General features: G+C 44.7%; 1 protein-coding gene across 3 annotated transcripts in view; it reads right to left on the minus strand.

The window, feature by feature from the left end:
• Window positions 1-1,515: 1,515 nt before the first annotated feature.
• The window catches only part of LOC147638798 (TLC ATP/ADP transporter), a 51,988-nt gene continuing 37,282 nt past the window's right edge, over window positions 1,516-16,221 (minus strand). For all 3 annotated transcript variants that reach the window (XM_086784518.1, XM_086784509.1, XM_086784527.1), the window contains 3 exons: window positions 2,273-2,353; window positions 2,008-2,124; window positions 1,516-1,915 (listed from right to left, as the gene is read on the minus strand). In XM_086784518.1, the coding sequence (XP_086640644.1) occupies window positions 1,823-1,915; window positions 2,008-2,124; window positions 2,273-2,353 (291 nt within the window). In that variant the 3' untranslated portion in view covers window positions 1,516-1,822. The remainder of the gene's footprint in view (window positions 1,916-2,007; window positions 2,125-2,272; window positions 2,354-16,221) is intronic.

A 16,221-nucleotide genomic window follows, 5' to 3' on the forward strand; every position in this document is an offset into this window, starting at 1 on the left:
AGTACTCTAGTCATAGTAGGAGAGTACTATATTCATAGAGTATGACATAATTATAACGCCAACTCATAGTCAAGTTCACACTATGGATCGACCATTGTATATTACAGTAAAAGAGTACTTTCCCTTATAGGATGTACTCTTATCTCTTTAATTTATAGTTATAGAGAAGAGAAGAAGATTCAGCCACCCATCTCTCTCTTGTGTATGCTCTATTGTGTGTGTCTGTTTACTTGCAAGGAACTCAAGCTCTCCCTCTCCCTCACATGCCACATATGTGCTTTAGTGTGTGTTGAGTAGGGATGCTAAGGGCTAGGTGATGCGCACATAACCTATGTAAGATTGAGACTAGATGGCACCAATAGAGCATGGCTAGATAGTAGGGGTTGCTCTGTCATAGCCAACTAGTTGTAAACGAGAGGCTGTGATTGAAAAGGAGCTGCCATGTGTAAGGAGGCAAAGTCAGGGCCACGAGGTTGCACAAAGGCAGTGTGTGTGGAGAAGCCCATCATGGAGAAGAGGGTGCTCAATGCGTGTTGCAAAGGAGGACCAATGGGCGACCATGTGGCTAAGAGACCCGCGTGTGAGGGCATGCAAGACTACACAAGAGACAAGGCCCCCTACTATAGGAGGGCAACTGAAGCACCGCATGGAGAAAGGCCAATGGTGTCGTATGTCGAGCCTAGGGAGGAGATCAGTCCCCCTTGTGTTGGGGAGAAGCACAACCAGAGTGTTGTTTAGAGGACCTCCACCTGTGGAGGGAACAAATGCTTGATGCTGAAGGAGCTTGTTCCTTAACCCACCATCGCTTGAGGGGAGTGAAACAAACAATGCCCCCTCTTTGTAGTGGAGGGGCTGCGCAAGGTCTTGGATGCGAAGCTCCTCATTGCCAGAGGGACCAGTTGCTTGACATAGCTCGGACGACCCCAACCCCCCATCATTTAAGGGGACTGATTGAGGAGAACCGCCGTTGACCTGAGACAGCAAAAAGGCCATGGCCCGGACGACCAGGACAACATAAGCAACGGTGCTAGGAAAGTCACCAAAGATTGAAGGCCAAAATCCTCTACAAGAGGCTACCGACAAGGAGGTGGAGCACAAGCAAGAGGGAACCCCAGCTAGTCCAAGTTTGGCAAGGATACCATGTGAGAGTTAGGGTTAGAGGTTAAGAGCCATTGTTGTGCAATATGCAAGGATACCGTGTGAGAATTAGGGTTAGAGGCTAAGAGCCATGGCTTCGTATCATTTAATTATTGAAGTATTTTAGAACAAATGATCAAATGTCTGCTTGAAGTCTGATCCAAGGAAAAGATTGATAAGGTGGCTTAAGCCTCTAGGCTGTGGCTAGGCAAGTAACTTAAATCATTAAGAACCACTAATGATGATAGCAGCTCTAATGATATCACGTATAAGAAAGGATTTCTAGCCCACCTTACACCCTTAAAAGCTGATTTAATAGGCGTGAGCATGTAGCTTGATGGTAACAATAAACATGTTTTTGACTTAACAGTTTTATGATAATTTTCAAAAGCTTGCTTGATTTGTGTATAGACAATACTTCACGTCTCCTCTGGTACACAGTCATTGAGAAGTTTTGCTGGCAGTGAGAATGATGTGATGGCCAAGATGAGATCGACTTATGATAATGTTATCCCAGGTTCAATTTCACAAAACCTAGACTTGGATCCAAAGATTCACGACCCAATACCCATTATCTTCAATCGCCCATTGCAGGCTTAGCACAGGAAGCGGGATAAGCATGCAACCTTTTCTGCCAGCTTTTGCACCTACCAAGGTTTCTCACATGCTTGATAAAGCAGCAGTATCATTGGATTTCCCGATCCATGCTGAGAGACTGAGCCCTTGTTTGTTGTCGACGCCCTAAAGTCAAGGCTGCCAAGAACCAAACGAAGCAAACCTGCAAGTAGGCATGAAATTATCCCCCCATCAATACACAGCAAGAGGAAAATTGCATGAACACTTCGGGATAGAGCTGAATTTGAGTATAACTGGTAAAGCACAAACAGCAACAGTTGATGGTTCCATAGGGAGCAAAATCCCTATGAGTTCATATATCCCAGCAGCTGCAGCATCCCCTAGCCTCTGTACGAATGTGTCAATGAACACCTGAAAATCAAACCAGATGACAATTATGAGAAGGGGTTTACAGACCACCTATCACATCTTGGAGCTAGTGAGTCTCAAGAAACCCAAGGCAAAACTCTCCTATACACTGCATGATCGTGATACATAATGTCAGAAGCTAAGCTATTACCTTGGCTTTATACTTCTCTTCCTGACTTGTAACAGTAAAAAGAACTTCCCTACCGGGCTTCGTCAAAACATAAGTTGTAACCTGTGCAAATTCAAAGGCAGCACACTTTGTCAATCAAACTAAAAAACCTCTCTAAAAGTAAACAAGCAGTCAATTGGGGGAGTTGAAGATAGGAAGGGTCCCTCTGGACTGAATATACCCTTTCATCTTCCAGGCTGTCTTTGCATGTGGGATTACTTGACATCCCTGCACAAGGACCGCTAGCACCCACAAGGTGCACAAACTTGGCATGGGATAGTGGGAGGCGCTGGCATTGCTAGACAAGTTCCCACTCTGCCTAAAGAGCCCTCCCTTCCACAAAAGACAAGGTTGGGGGAGTTGAAGATAGGAGGACCCTTCTCCTTGATCTTCAACACTATCTTTGCATGTGGTATTACTTGACATCCCTTTTCCCATCTTGCCATCCCCTTTACCCATGTGAGCTTTACACCTCCAACAAATAGCTTGTCAACAGTCTACATAAAATTTATGCAACTTACTCTTTAGTGATATACTATTAAGACAGCATATGTATCCCTCATGAAAATGCAATTTGGATGGTTAAGAAACGCAATGAAGAAAAGAGACTTATGCTGCTCAACCAATACAATGGTGCATTGTGCATTAAGCATGTTTGTTTGACATATGACATGCACGTGTGAACTTGTTTTCCGGTGTGGACATTGTCTAATTTTTAATGCTTGTGAATGACCACACGACCATGGATACCTAGGAAGCCCGTCGTACATGCGCATGTTAGTAAACTATAGCCTACATCAGTCTACTCAAGTAACCCCCCTCAATCTAAACAAGAATAAGTTGTAATGACGAAGCCTTTTATAAAATAAGGTGTACAAGAATGAAACATACATGGTTTATTACATCTCATTTTGGGGGACATCCCGGGTAGAGAACCCAACTCACACAAACACATATAAAGGTAGGCTTTAACAAGCCCAGTCATAATCTTCCTCCTAAAGAGAAGATTTGAGAAAGTAGTGAAGGCTTTTTCAGGTGCTGCAGTAGAGGTCTTTGGTACATCTTTTGAATCTTCTTCTTCTCCCTCAGCAACCATGTTGGCATGATTCTTTTCTTGCTCCTTAGCCATGCGTCTGTATGTGGCTTCACCTTCGAGATTTGCATCCAATCCGTTGACAATATTCCATAACCCGTCCCACATCAGGAGAAGCCTGATCTTAGTCTGCCATGTTGGAAAATTTGAGCCTCAGAATTTTTCAAAGGTGATGGCTGTCCGTGGCAGATCCACGATTACTGATGCAAGCTAGTATAGACAATGAACACGATGGAAGGCCTTGTGTCAGCTGTATAAGCATCCACAGCTTATGGCAGACCTTGCAGGCAGAGGCATGTCATAGTTTGGTCGAGGCCTCTAGGAGTGGTGACCTTAGCATCTATGAGAACAGGGGCCAGGAAAATGACAGGCAAGGCAGGAGCGACAGCAGGAAGCGAGGAGAGGGTTGTGCGGGCACACAGGTGGCAGCAGAAAGGAGCTCGGGAAAAACAGAGAAGGCAAGGGAACGAGGCAGGGCCACGTGGGAGAGCAGAGGCAAGAGAAGCAGCACGGCTTGGAAGAAAGCACACGGGAAGCGAAAGAGTGCCAGCAGTTGGAGGAAGGCACGGGAGAAGACGAAGATGCTGGAGGTCAAACATAGAAGGGCGCCAAGAGAGGGCCACCAGGGAGGCCAAAACGGACAGAGCTCTGCCAAGATACTTGCCCCCCCCCACCCCCCCCACACACAAGCCACCGCTCTGTGTTTCTCCAGATCCGACACGAGGAAGATCGATTCTATGTAGATGAGTGGGCTTGTGGTCATGGTGACATAATTGGTATTTTTGCTAGCACTATCTTCTCTGATCACACACCGGTTATTCTCTCTCTAGATGACCCCTGGAGGCAGGACAGACATTTGAGTACCTGGATTCCAGATAGCCTCATCCAGGACCCTGAGATTTACAGCAAGATAAAGGGGATTTCAGAGAGGCTAGATTTTCATTCAAGAGCAGCTCCAAGCGCCTTGGATGCAAGCCTGGGAGCCAAGAGAGGGGCCTTACAGGGACCCGGGGCAAAGACAGACTTAGCCTCAACATCGACGACTCCATCCCTCAAGAGTGGTTGGCCCCGATACCGGAGCCTCCTCCCCCACAATGGCTGGGAGTGTTCACCAAGCACGATATACCCCTGAGAGTTCATGGCATGGATGAGAGTTCTACCTTACTCACCTTCTCTATTGGGCTTCATGGCAGGTTGGAGAGAACAAAGACCCCCTTGGAGGATTTCAAGGGATGCACCTTGTAGAGGGTAAGGGTGATTGGTTTTCATGCACATGAGTGGCACATCAACCCTCCTCCAGCCAAGGTGGCCAAAGAGAGACTATGGCGGTTATGGATTTGGAAGGGCCGGCCACTCACGAGTCGTCAGTGGGACCCAGGAGAGTGGACATGGCATGATCCAAAGGACAATGAGGAGACACCTAGCAACCCCTTTTTTGCTTACACTGCACGGCTGAGCCGTAGGATCCAGATGTCAGAGGTTGAGGGCACTCCAACAGCAGCAGGACTAGCAGTCCCATGGCCTCCCGCCGCACTTCTCTAAAAATTCTCGAAGCGGCTGTCAGATAGTTTTCAGCCGCGGAAGATCACTCTCTTCATGTGGCAGCTGGCACATAGGAGCTTGGCAATTGGCACTTGGTTGGCCATTGGGGATAGACTAGCATTATGTCAGAGGTGTGACCATCCCCAAGACTCTCAGCATCATTGTCTTTGGGACTACCCGAAGGCTCAACACATTTGGCAGAGGATCCTACACATTCTCACTATGGATCAGGCCCCATACTTACCACAACGCTATAAATCTCATTAAGCCAAACAGTGTTTGAGACTTCTGAGCAGGGCCTCTTGTCTAAAATCTAGTGAGACCAGGACACTCTAGTCTGCAGCACCTGTGAAACATATCTGTTCACCTTGGACCAAACCAAAGCAAGTGTCAAGTATCCTCTTTCGCAGTTAGACATCTAGGGCATATTCCACCAGCCCATCTCTTGTTACATAGTTTCTCACTAGTAGGCAGAGCACCAATCATGAATTTCCACAAAAACACAATGTACTTAAGAGGGATTTGCAAGCTCCATAGTTCCTCCCATCTTTTCCTGCACACCTGCTGCCAGCCCCAGTTCAGTCTCCATAGTTTATTCACCCTATTGACATTGCATTCAGGGAAGACCATTTCCTTGTAAATTTTATTCGTAATACATCTGCCCATGGGTGACCCCCCTTCCAACACCAGTCCTTAACCCAATGCACACTATTAGAGGTAGTGGACACCTGGATCAAGTCCATATTTTTGTCAGAACCAATCTTATCACCCACAAGTCCCTATTATTAACTCTGCAATCTTCTTTAACAAGCTCCCTCCAGCCAGCCACGCTGACATCACACAAGTCCTTTATATGAGAGATGCCTTTATTATTAAGCCTTCTAGCAATTATTTATCAATCTCAACTAGAGGGGGTTTGAACAGATGAGACCACCAAATGGGGTACTCCATCAAAGGGTTACCCATGACTCTCCAGCAACCACTCCATTCTGTAAGCCCAATGTTTTCTTTCCAAAACTTTATAAAAAGGCAACACAGTGTGAGGCCTCAATCTTCACAGGGACATGTTAAAAAATGTATTCTTCCAATCCATAAGTTTCCACACCCGTCTTTAACAAGGGACACCTTCACAATCTCTTTAAGCATTACAAACCAATCAGTAGTCAATAGAATAGCATCCCCCGGCTTATAGCAATTCTGGCTTTTACATGAATCTGCATGTTTAGAATTCCTAAACCCCCCATCATTTTGCGCATAGAGACTTTGTCCCAAGTAATCCATCGTCGAAACTTTTTGGCAGTCTTAGTCCTCCAGAGAAAAACCTTCATAGGGCTTGAGAGCTTAAGCTAGTGGCATTTTTTGAATTTCACAACAGGAGTCCACAAGTGAATGTAGGGCAGCAGAATGGAGTTAATCACTGCAATTTTGGCATGAAAAGGGAGGAGCACATAATCCCACTTTTTTAGTTTGTTCTATATTTTAGAGAATACCCATTCAAATACATGTTTAGTGGTGGTTCCAAATCCCATTGGACAACCCAAGTGTCTTAAAATTTCTCTTTGTGCACAAATTGATAGCCCCAGCTATGTAGCTCAAAAGAATCATCCTCAGTCAAACTAATAATCCTGGATTTAGCAATATTACACTTAGAAGCAGAGGCATTGGCAAAGCACTGAACAATATTCAGAGCTCTTCTTACGTTGTCACTGTTAGCCCCATGAGGAAAAGTAGTGAGTCATCAGCAAAACATTGAATAACTAACTAACCATACTCACCCATTTTCAAACCAGAGATGTCTCCTCCAAAGCAAGAATTAAGGGATGAGTGGCCACAGTAAAGAGCAAAGGAGCAAGAGGGCATACCTGTCTCACAGATCTCATCGAAGGGAACCAACCAACCAAGAAAGCAAGCACCTCCTCCCAATGTGAAAACACATTGAGATATCTGCCTCCCAAATCCCAATTTCTGTAGCAACTTGCTAATAAATGACCAATGGACTCTTATCATAAGCCTTCTCAAGGTCCAGCTGAAGATTATACATTTCTGCTCAGCCCATTCCTTCCCAACCAAAACATTCATGATGTTATCATAAATAGACCTACCCTTCATAAATCCAAACTGTCTCTTGCTCACACTGTCCTGGAGAAGAGGAGAAATTCTAATTGCAATTGTTGGAGTGGAGATCGAAGTAGCAACACACACAGATGCAACAAGCAAGGAGAGATACACGGAAGCACAACACTCAAAGTGATAATGAGTGAAGTGACATGATAAGGTCACTTACACACATTCAGTACAAGTGAAGTGACATGATAAGGTCACTTACACACATTCATAAGAGTGCGTAGATATGCTCGGGGAAAAATACCTCCTAAAGAGGGAAAAAGTCCCGGCCCATTATTAGCCTACGTCCACACATCACTACCATATAAATGGCTGCAAATCCCCCTATAGTGATGATATGAACATGTACAAGGATCATGTGGTTGATCAATCCTCAAATGGCAATAAGCCCAAAGCTTTGCGAAAAGCTTCAAACTTCTCTCGTGAGAGAACCTTCATGAACATATCTGCCACATTGTCGTGTGTAGAGACATAAGCTATATATAGATATACCTGGATGAATCTAGAAACATGCCCAAATTCACCTTATAAGAAAGTGCAATTTATAACCTCATGGTAGTCATCCACAAGACAATAAACCATCAACTCCATCATACATAGTATGAACCGGATACTACGACATCCCCACTAACGTCATCAATTCCCAATAGTGGGTGTAGAACTTGGTATCAATATATGCTCCCACACACACACACCCCACGTGCACACACATACACACACACATAAGAGCATGCATTCATACAAAGGTCTGTGTATTGAGTTTCTATCAGAGCTCCGGAGATACAAGGCAGACTAAGCCATAATGAAGCCTAACACTAAGGATCATAACAAATAGAAAGAATTATTACAACAAAAAGGTAGTTGATAGAGCATATGCACCACGAAAGATAGAAAGAATTAACACAATATCAACTTACTGCAACTCGGACAAAAACTTCACAATGTGAAATTTGCATGTCCGCTAATAATACAGCATAAAGATATACCTAGATGAATCTAGGAACATGCCCAGATTCACCTTATAAGAAAGTGCAATTTTAAACCTCATGGTAGTCATCCACAAGACAATAAACCATCAACTCCATCATGCATAGTATGGACCAGATACTACGACATCCCCACTAACGTCATCAGTGCCCAATAGTGAGTGTAGAACTTGGTATCAATATATGCTCCCACACACACACACACACCCCACGCACACGTGCGTACACACACACACACATAAGAGCATATATTCATACAAAGGTCTGTGTACTGAGTTTCTGTCAAAGCTCCAGAGATATAGAGTAGACTCAGCCATAATGAAGCCTAGCACTAAGGATCATAACAAATAGAAAGAATTATTACAACAAAAAGGTAGTTGATATAGCATATGCACCACGAAAGATAGAAAGAATTAACACAATATCAACTCGCTACAACTTGGACGAAAACTTCACAATGTAAAATTTGCATGTCCGCTAATACAGCATAAAGATATACCTAGATGAATCTAGGAACATGCCTAAATTCACCTTGTAAGAAAGTGCAATTTATAACCATGATCATGGTAGTCACCCACTATTGGACACTGATGACGTTAGTGGGGATGTCGTAGTATCTGGTCCATACCATGCATGATGGAGTTGATGGTTTATTGTCTTGTGAGCCTAATCTCTCTTGCAATGAGCCTCTCCCTGACATAATGATAATGCACCTCAATATGCTTTTTGTGAGTATGAAACATTGGGTTCCTCGCAACGGCTAATGCACTATGGCTGTCAGTGAAGATGGAGATGGGGACTGCTGTCCAACACCAAGATCTGCGAAAAGACGTCTGAGTCATACACACTCCACAATCGTTATAAAAGTTGCCTTGTACTCAGCTTCACAGCTCGAAGTGGCCACTATCAGCCATGATGGACATGAATCACCAAGGTGAAAGCAAAAGCCACTAGTGACCATGGTGAAAGCAAAAGTCACTAGTGGCTTTTGCTTTCACCTTGGTGATTCATGTACATCATGGCCAACAATGGCCAATTCGAGCTGTGAAGCTGAGTACAGGGCAGCTTTTACTCAAAATCACTAAAAGCATGCAGCTGAACATCACTCCCCTTAGCATAGAATAAGCCAAGATACTCACTTGGCAACTTACCTGTCATGTGCACAGTGTGTATCTACCGTGTGCTACACGCACGGAAGACTAGTTTCGAGGCTTGGGAAAGCTTGGAACTAGGCAGGCTGATTGACGAGCTGAGTTAGGGAAATACTAACGGGCGGGCACCCAAGTATGGACGGGTGGGCGTCCAAGTGTGGACGCCCGATGACCGGCCAAGAGCCTATAAAAGGGTGGCCAAGGTTAGTTATTGGGATATAGAGAATCTCGCGAGTTTGTGAGAGCTCTATGGTCTTGGAGCCTGGATCTAGTGCAGACGTGCACCTGCTTTACGTAGCCGAGGCCGGCAGCAGTCTCGAGGCCCGCGAGGGCAACTTCGTGGTGGTATGGGACGTCGCGAGAAGGAGGCTAGTCGGTACGTCATCCTAGTTAGCTCAACTCGTGGCTCGGTGGGGACAGCCAAGACTGTGGGCTTGCCCACGGCTGTCATGGTTGGGAGGTGAGTCAGGCCTGCACCCCCTTGTTGTTTGTTTATTCGTTTGTTTGCAGGATTCGAGTTCCGAACTAAGATCGATCACCAGGGGATCCGTGGGGATTTGACAGTGATATCAGAGCATACCGCGTGAACGAGCAAGTCGGTAGGTAGAGAAGATGAGGTCGAAGAAAGGTATGTGTTAAAAAGCTTGCTGTTTTTTCTGTGCATACTGCTGTTTTCAGAATAGTATGTGTTTTTTTTCCTTCATCAAAGAGACCCATGTTGATGGGAGATGGTAGTCTTAGAAGGATCGTTTGCTTTGCAAAGAAGAGAAGAGTTTGTTGGTGCAGTCGCATGAATTGCAGGGAGAGAATCAGAAAAAGCATGTTGCTTTTCGTTGAACGAATGAGCGAGAGAGCACGTGTGAGAAGGTGGATATGCGGGCAGGTTTGTGCGCTGGCGAGAGACGTTGGTTGGCTATCGGAGGCTGGCAGGCGAGTGCATGTGCCTGCGTAGCCAGGCGGCCAGGCCTGCCAAGCTAGGCGGCCAAGCCTGCCAAGCCAGGCGGCCAGGCAACCAGGCCCACGTAGGCGCCTTGGCCTACGCAGCTAGGCGACCAGCCTAGCGCGCAGGCGCCCAGGCTAACGAGGCTGGCCTACAGGTAGCACCGGCCGACGGCTACACGTGCGACGCACTCAGGCGCCGGGAGCAAGGCGTGCACCGGTAGCAGTCGACGATGGCAGCTCGTGGATGACGCCTGCAGACAGCACGCCGGCGGCGGTTAATCCTAGAGGGAAGAGAAAAAAAAAACGAGGAAAGCCTTCGCCGTTTTAGGCTCGCTTTCGTTTCTTTTTAAGTTTAATTGTTAGAGATTACCCCCCCCCCCCCTCCAAGGTTAAATGTGTTTTATTTTTTTTAAAGAAAATTGAATATATATATATATATATATATATATATATATATATATATATATATATATAATATTTTGAAAAACACAAAAGCTAAGCCTAGCTTTTGGGGAAACCTTTATGAACCCCCTCTAGTGGGCTTCTTGCCACACATCTCTCAAGTTTTCAAGCTCTCAAGCTCTCAAGTTCCCTTGCACTTTCATTGTGCAAAGATCGAATTTTCTCTCCATGTACCCTCTTCACGATGTCGACCCAAGAATCAAAGTTGGAGCCCCTTGTGGAACGCGAAGGCTTGCCGGCTACGGAAGCTACCGATGCAGATCTTTTTGACGATTTTGTGTCAAAATCAGATTTCCAAGAGTTCAAAGTAGCTCTCGAAGCTTCTTCATCGGAACGTCAGGCACAAATCGCAGCTCAGATGCAAGCTTTGCAGAACTCCATCGCTCTATTGACCACTACCCTCTCTACTTTCTCGGGTATGGATACCTTGGCTTCTGCTTTAGGCTCTAACATTACTCCGGAACCGTTCGGGGGCGAGCAAAAGCAACGCAGCAAGGAGATCGTGGACGCGTGGCTACATAAGTGGCAAGTTCACTTTCAGTTTCATCCATATGATGATGGGAAGAAGATACAATTAGCAGCAGGTTTTCTGTCCGGCAAAGCTTTGCTTTGGTGAAAGGAACTCAACCCTAAGCCAATGACTTGGGCACAATTCGAAGACGTCTTCAAGAAAGAATTCCTCAAATTAACTACAAACTTGTGCAGAAATTGAGTCTTGATACGACACTCAGCAACCATACCTATGAGGTACGCCTACCTGCGGGAAGGCAAGTTTGGGATCGCAAGGTGGAGATGCTTCCAATCCAGATTCAAGACTACAAAGACACTCTGGAATGCTTGTAATGCATCTGGAAAATGTAGACTTGTTATTAGGGATTGAATGGTTTAAGACTCTTGAAGTCCAGATAGATTGGTCTAGTCATATTTTTTCTTTTCAGCATAGGGACACCAAGTATAGTATTTTAGGTGATTGTATTCATCCCTCACAGGGACCTCTTGTAAATACAATTGATTTTGGAAATATAATGGATTCTTCTTTGTATATCGCTTTCCATTGTGTATTGATTCCACTTTCTTCTTTTCTCATCCCTTCCATGGATGTAAATGAATTAAGTGTGTTTGAAAGCAAAGAATTACAGAAGATACTTGATTCGTTTCAAGATGTATTTCCTAAGGAACTACCATTGGGTTTACCGCCTGAACAGGTAGTAGATCATCGTATTGACTTGATCCCTGGTGCTCATCCTGTCAGTATTCCACCTTATAGGATGAGCAAGCCAAGGAAGATGAGTTGGCTAAACAACTCGAAGATTATTTGAGGATAGGCCAAATCCGTCCAAGTAATTCACCTTGGGGTGCACCTGTGTTGCTTAGGAGAAAGAAGGACAACACCTGGAGAATGTGTATAGATTACAAAAGATTGAACAAGCTGACCATTAAGAACCATTATCCTCTCCCTAGATCAGATGACCTGATTGACCGGTTAGCAAGAGCGAAATATTTCACGAAGATAGATTTACGCACTGGCTACCACCAGATACGTATTCATGAAAGACATGTCGAAAGAACCGCCTTTCGGACTAGGTATGGCCATTACGAGTTTCTCGTATTACCTTTTGGGTTAACCAATGCTCCAGCCACTTTCCAGCAAATGATGAACGATCTTTTTCATGAACATTTGGGGAAATTTGTGATGGTGTTCCTGGATGATATTTTGATTTATAGTCGTACTCTTGAGGATCACGTCAAACACCTCACAATTGTCTTATCTATTTTAAGACAGAATCGACTATATGCTAAGTTAAGTAAATGTGAGTTCTTTATGACCGACATCATTTACTTGGGACACAAGATCACTAGAGATGGATTGAGCATTGACTATGACTGAGTTCAAAAGGTTATGGACTGGCCTATACCGCGAACAGTGAAATAACTTCGTTCTTTTCTCGGTTTTGTTGTTTTTCTTCGGAAATCTGTACGGGAGTACTCTCAGCTCACACTACCGATGACCGACTTATTGAAAGGTCGTGGACGTAAGTCAAATCAGCCTATCACTTGGAATAACGATTTGGATATGGCCTTCAGACTTTTGAAAGATAAAGTCAAGGAAGCACCTATCTTAGCATTGCCTGATCCTAGTTGGCCTTATGTTCTTGAAACTGATGCCAGTGACTATGCTATCGGGGCTGCTTTATTTCAAGATGATAGACCGGTTGCTTTTGAAAGTAAAAAGCTAGACGACACTCAATCTCGTTGGCCAACCCTTGAGAAGGAGCTTTATGCTGTGATTCATGCTCTCAAGGTTTGGAGACATTATTTATATGGCTCCAAGTTTGTGGTATTGACTGATCATCGGTCAATCAAGTATGTGTGTGATGCGGATGATTTGAGAGGAAGGAAAGCTCGTTGGACAGAGTTAATGCAAGATTTTGATTTTGAGATCCGTTATCGGAAAGTCACCGAGATTTCTACTGACTTATTTCAGTCATTGAGAGGGCTTTGCAGGACTGATAGTTATTTTGGTCCATTTTGGCAGAAGATCCAGGACGGGAGCTCATTGATTGACCAAGACTCGATGGACTGAGCAGTCTACCATTCAGGCTGCAGGAGGCCAGTGAATGATTCGGAATGGTTTACTATTCCGTAATGACAAAATTTGTGTACCACAGATCCCGGACATTAGGTCCAAGATTCTTAAGGAGTGTCACGACGCCCCTTCTGCTGGATACCCTGGGGTACACAAGACACTATCATTAGTGAAACACACTTTTTATTGGCCGAAGATGAAAGGGTATGTAGAAGATTATGTTCTCAAGTGTCAGATTTGTCAGGCAAATAAAGCTGAACGCTTTAGACAGGCTGGGTTGTTGCATCCTTTGCAAATCCCAGAGTAATAAATGGAAAAGTATTTCCATGGATTTTATTACCGGATTGCCAAGAACACATCAAGGCCACGATTCTATTTGGGTTGTGGTAGATCGCTTGACAAAAATGGCTAGATTTTTACCGACCCGGAAGACTATTACAGCTACGCAATTAGCACGGCAGTTTATCGAGCAATTGTTTAGACTGTACGGATTACCGCAGAACATAGTCAGTGATAGTGATTTTTGGAAACTTGTTTTTGAGAAGTTGGAAACAACTTTGAATTTGAGTTCCTCTGATCATCCTCAATCTGATGACCAGACTGAAAGAGTGAATCAGATTTTGGAGGATATGCTTCGAGCATATGTATCCAAAAGACAGAGTTCATGGGAGGATTATCTTCCTATGTTAGAATTTGCATATAACAGTACTAAGCATACGAGTACAAGGTTTAGTCCTTTCATGCTTATGTATGGTTTTCAACCTAGATCACCTGTTACAGTAGGATTCTCAGGACTTCAGCATGATGCAGTACGTAATTTTTTGCAAGATATGCAGGAAATGTTACAAGTTGCGAAGGAATCTATTAGAAGTGCTCAAGACCGAGACAGGTTTTATTCTAATAGATATCGTTCACCTAGAGAGTTCTCTGAAGGAACGATGGTGTATTTGCGAGTTTCGAAAGATTCCGAGACTTTACGGACAGGTGGATCTCCGAAATTATCTCCTAGATACTGTGGACCATTTCGTGTTACACGACGGATTGGTTCAATTGCATATGAATTGGATTTGCCTTCTCATGTGAAAGTTCATCCTGTATTTCATGTCAGTAGACTTAAGGAAGTACTGGGTGGAGCAGATCAGTTAGTTACTCCTCAAGAAATTATAGATGTCGAGGACATGACATTTGTTCCGCACGCTTATCACGGAATACAAGATCAAGTGGAAGGATCATGTTGAGGAGGCGCTACATGGGAGACATTGACAATCTTCAGAGAGATTACCCTGGCTTTTTAGTGAGCTCAGGAGTGAGCTCTTAAGGAAGGGGAGTATGTCATGTGCACAGTGTGTATCTACCGTGTGCTACATGCACGCAAGACTAGTTTCGAGACTTGGGGAAGCTTGGAACTAGGCAGGCTGATTGACGAGCTGAGTTAGGGAAATACTAACGGGCGCCCACCCAAGTACTTGGGCGGGCACCCAAGTATGGACGGATGGGCGCCCAAGTGTGGACGCCCGATGACAGGCCAAGAGCCTATAAAAGGGTGGCCAAGGTTAGTTATTGGGATATAGAGAATCTCGCGAGTTTGTGAGAGCTCTATGGTCTTGGAGCCTGGATCTAGTGCAGACGTGCACTTGCTTTACGCAGCCGAGGCCGACAGCAGTCTCGAGGCCCGCGAGGGCAGCTTCGTGGCGGTATGGGACGTCGCGAGGAGGAGACTGGTCGGTACGTCATCCTAGTTAGCTCAGCTCATGGCTCAGTGGGGACAGCCAAGACTGTGGGCTTGCCCACGGCTGTCATGGTTGGGAGGTGAGTCAGGCATGCACCCCCTTGTTGTTTGTTTATTCATTTGTTTGCAGGATTCGAGTTCCGAACCAAGATCGATCACGAGGGGATCCGTGGGGATTTGACATTACCAATGCCTACTTTCGGGACTGTGCATAAAACTTCTCAATTGGGAGACCCCAAACTAGATGTCTTGCCTCATATTACATATATAGATGAGGCATCCAACAACCTATTGATAAAGTGATGCATCAAATAGTTCACCTGCATCCTAGAGACTAAGCCTAGTACCTGTCTCCACTAGTGTAGCAACAGGCTTACAGTCTTCAAGACCAAACCGTGTAAGCCACCTCTGTATGTACTTTGATTGCAACATCACAATACTATCATCACGCTACATAAAATGATGCAACAAGACCAAATGACACATGTAATTCAGCCTTGAAGGCTGAAATCTTCTTCTCATTAGAGCCTATGAGCAACATGTCATCAACGTATAAAACAATGACCAAAAAACAATCTTTACTCCCCTTGACATAGAGATACTCTCAATTGGACTATTGCAAAAACCATTTTCAACTAAGTACACCTTTAGGGACATTATCTTTGCACAGGTCCCAAACCGCAGTACCATGGAAACGACATGGCAAAAAGGGCTACATCACCGGCATCGAGAAGAGAATCTTCCTCAAAATCCTTTTTTAGTTTTTAATGTGTGTGTGTGTCGGTCATCATGGGTCCTCTACCGAGGACGTCCCCTAAAAAAGATTTGTAATAAAATGTTGTGTGTTTTTCTCGGTGTGCTTTGAGTTAATTATCTTCAATAACACTCCGCTAAAAATCCCTTATCAAAGCAAGGGGGGATTATTGTGTATGAAACCAATGTAGATCATGGACCACTAACTCCTAGTGTTACCTTGGCCTTTGAGTCTAAGTTGGGGACAAGCTACATGAACCTCTGAGCCAAGCATGATAAGCCTCTGAGCCATGCTAGTGTTAAGCCTCTAAGCCTATTGAGGCCATGCTCACCAACCTCTAAGCCAAGCTTACCAGCCATTGAGCCAAGTTACATGAGCCTATGAGCCTGCAACTAGAACATGCCAAGTTCGGACCAAAGTTGGAGCATTTTCACACTTCCACCTTCGCTCCGAAGGGGGCTTTGTTGGGTATTTCGGTGGTTGTATGTCCATCTTGTCCAGTGTGTATCCACTTATGTATATGTGTGTGTGAACCACCTCTTAGAGGGGTCACAATAATAT

Source organism: Cibotium barometz, chromosome 4 (genome assembly GCF_041138505.1).
Source record: "Cibotium barometz isolate CiBa-2024 chromosome 4, ASM4113850v1, whole genome shotgun sequence".
NCBI classification, from domain to species: domain Eukaryota; kingdom Viridiplantae; phylum Streptophyta; class Polypodiopsida; order Cyatheales; family Cibotiaceae; genus Cibotium; species Cibotium barometz.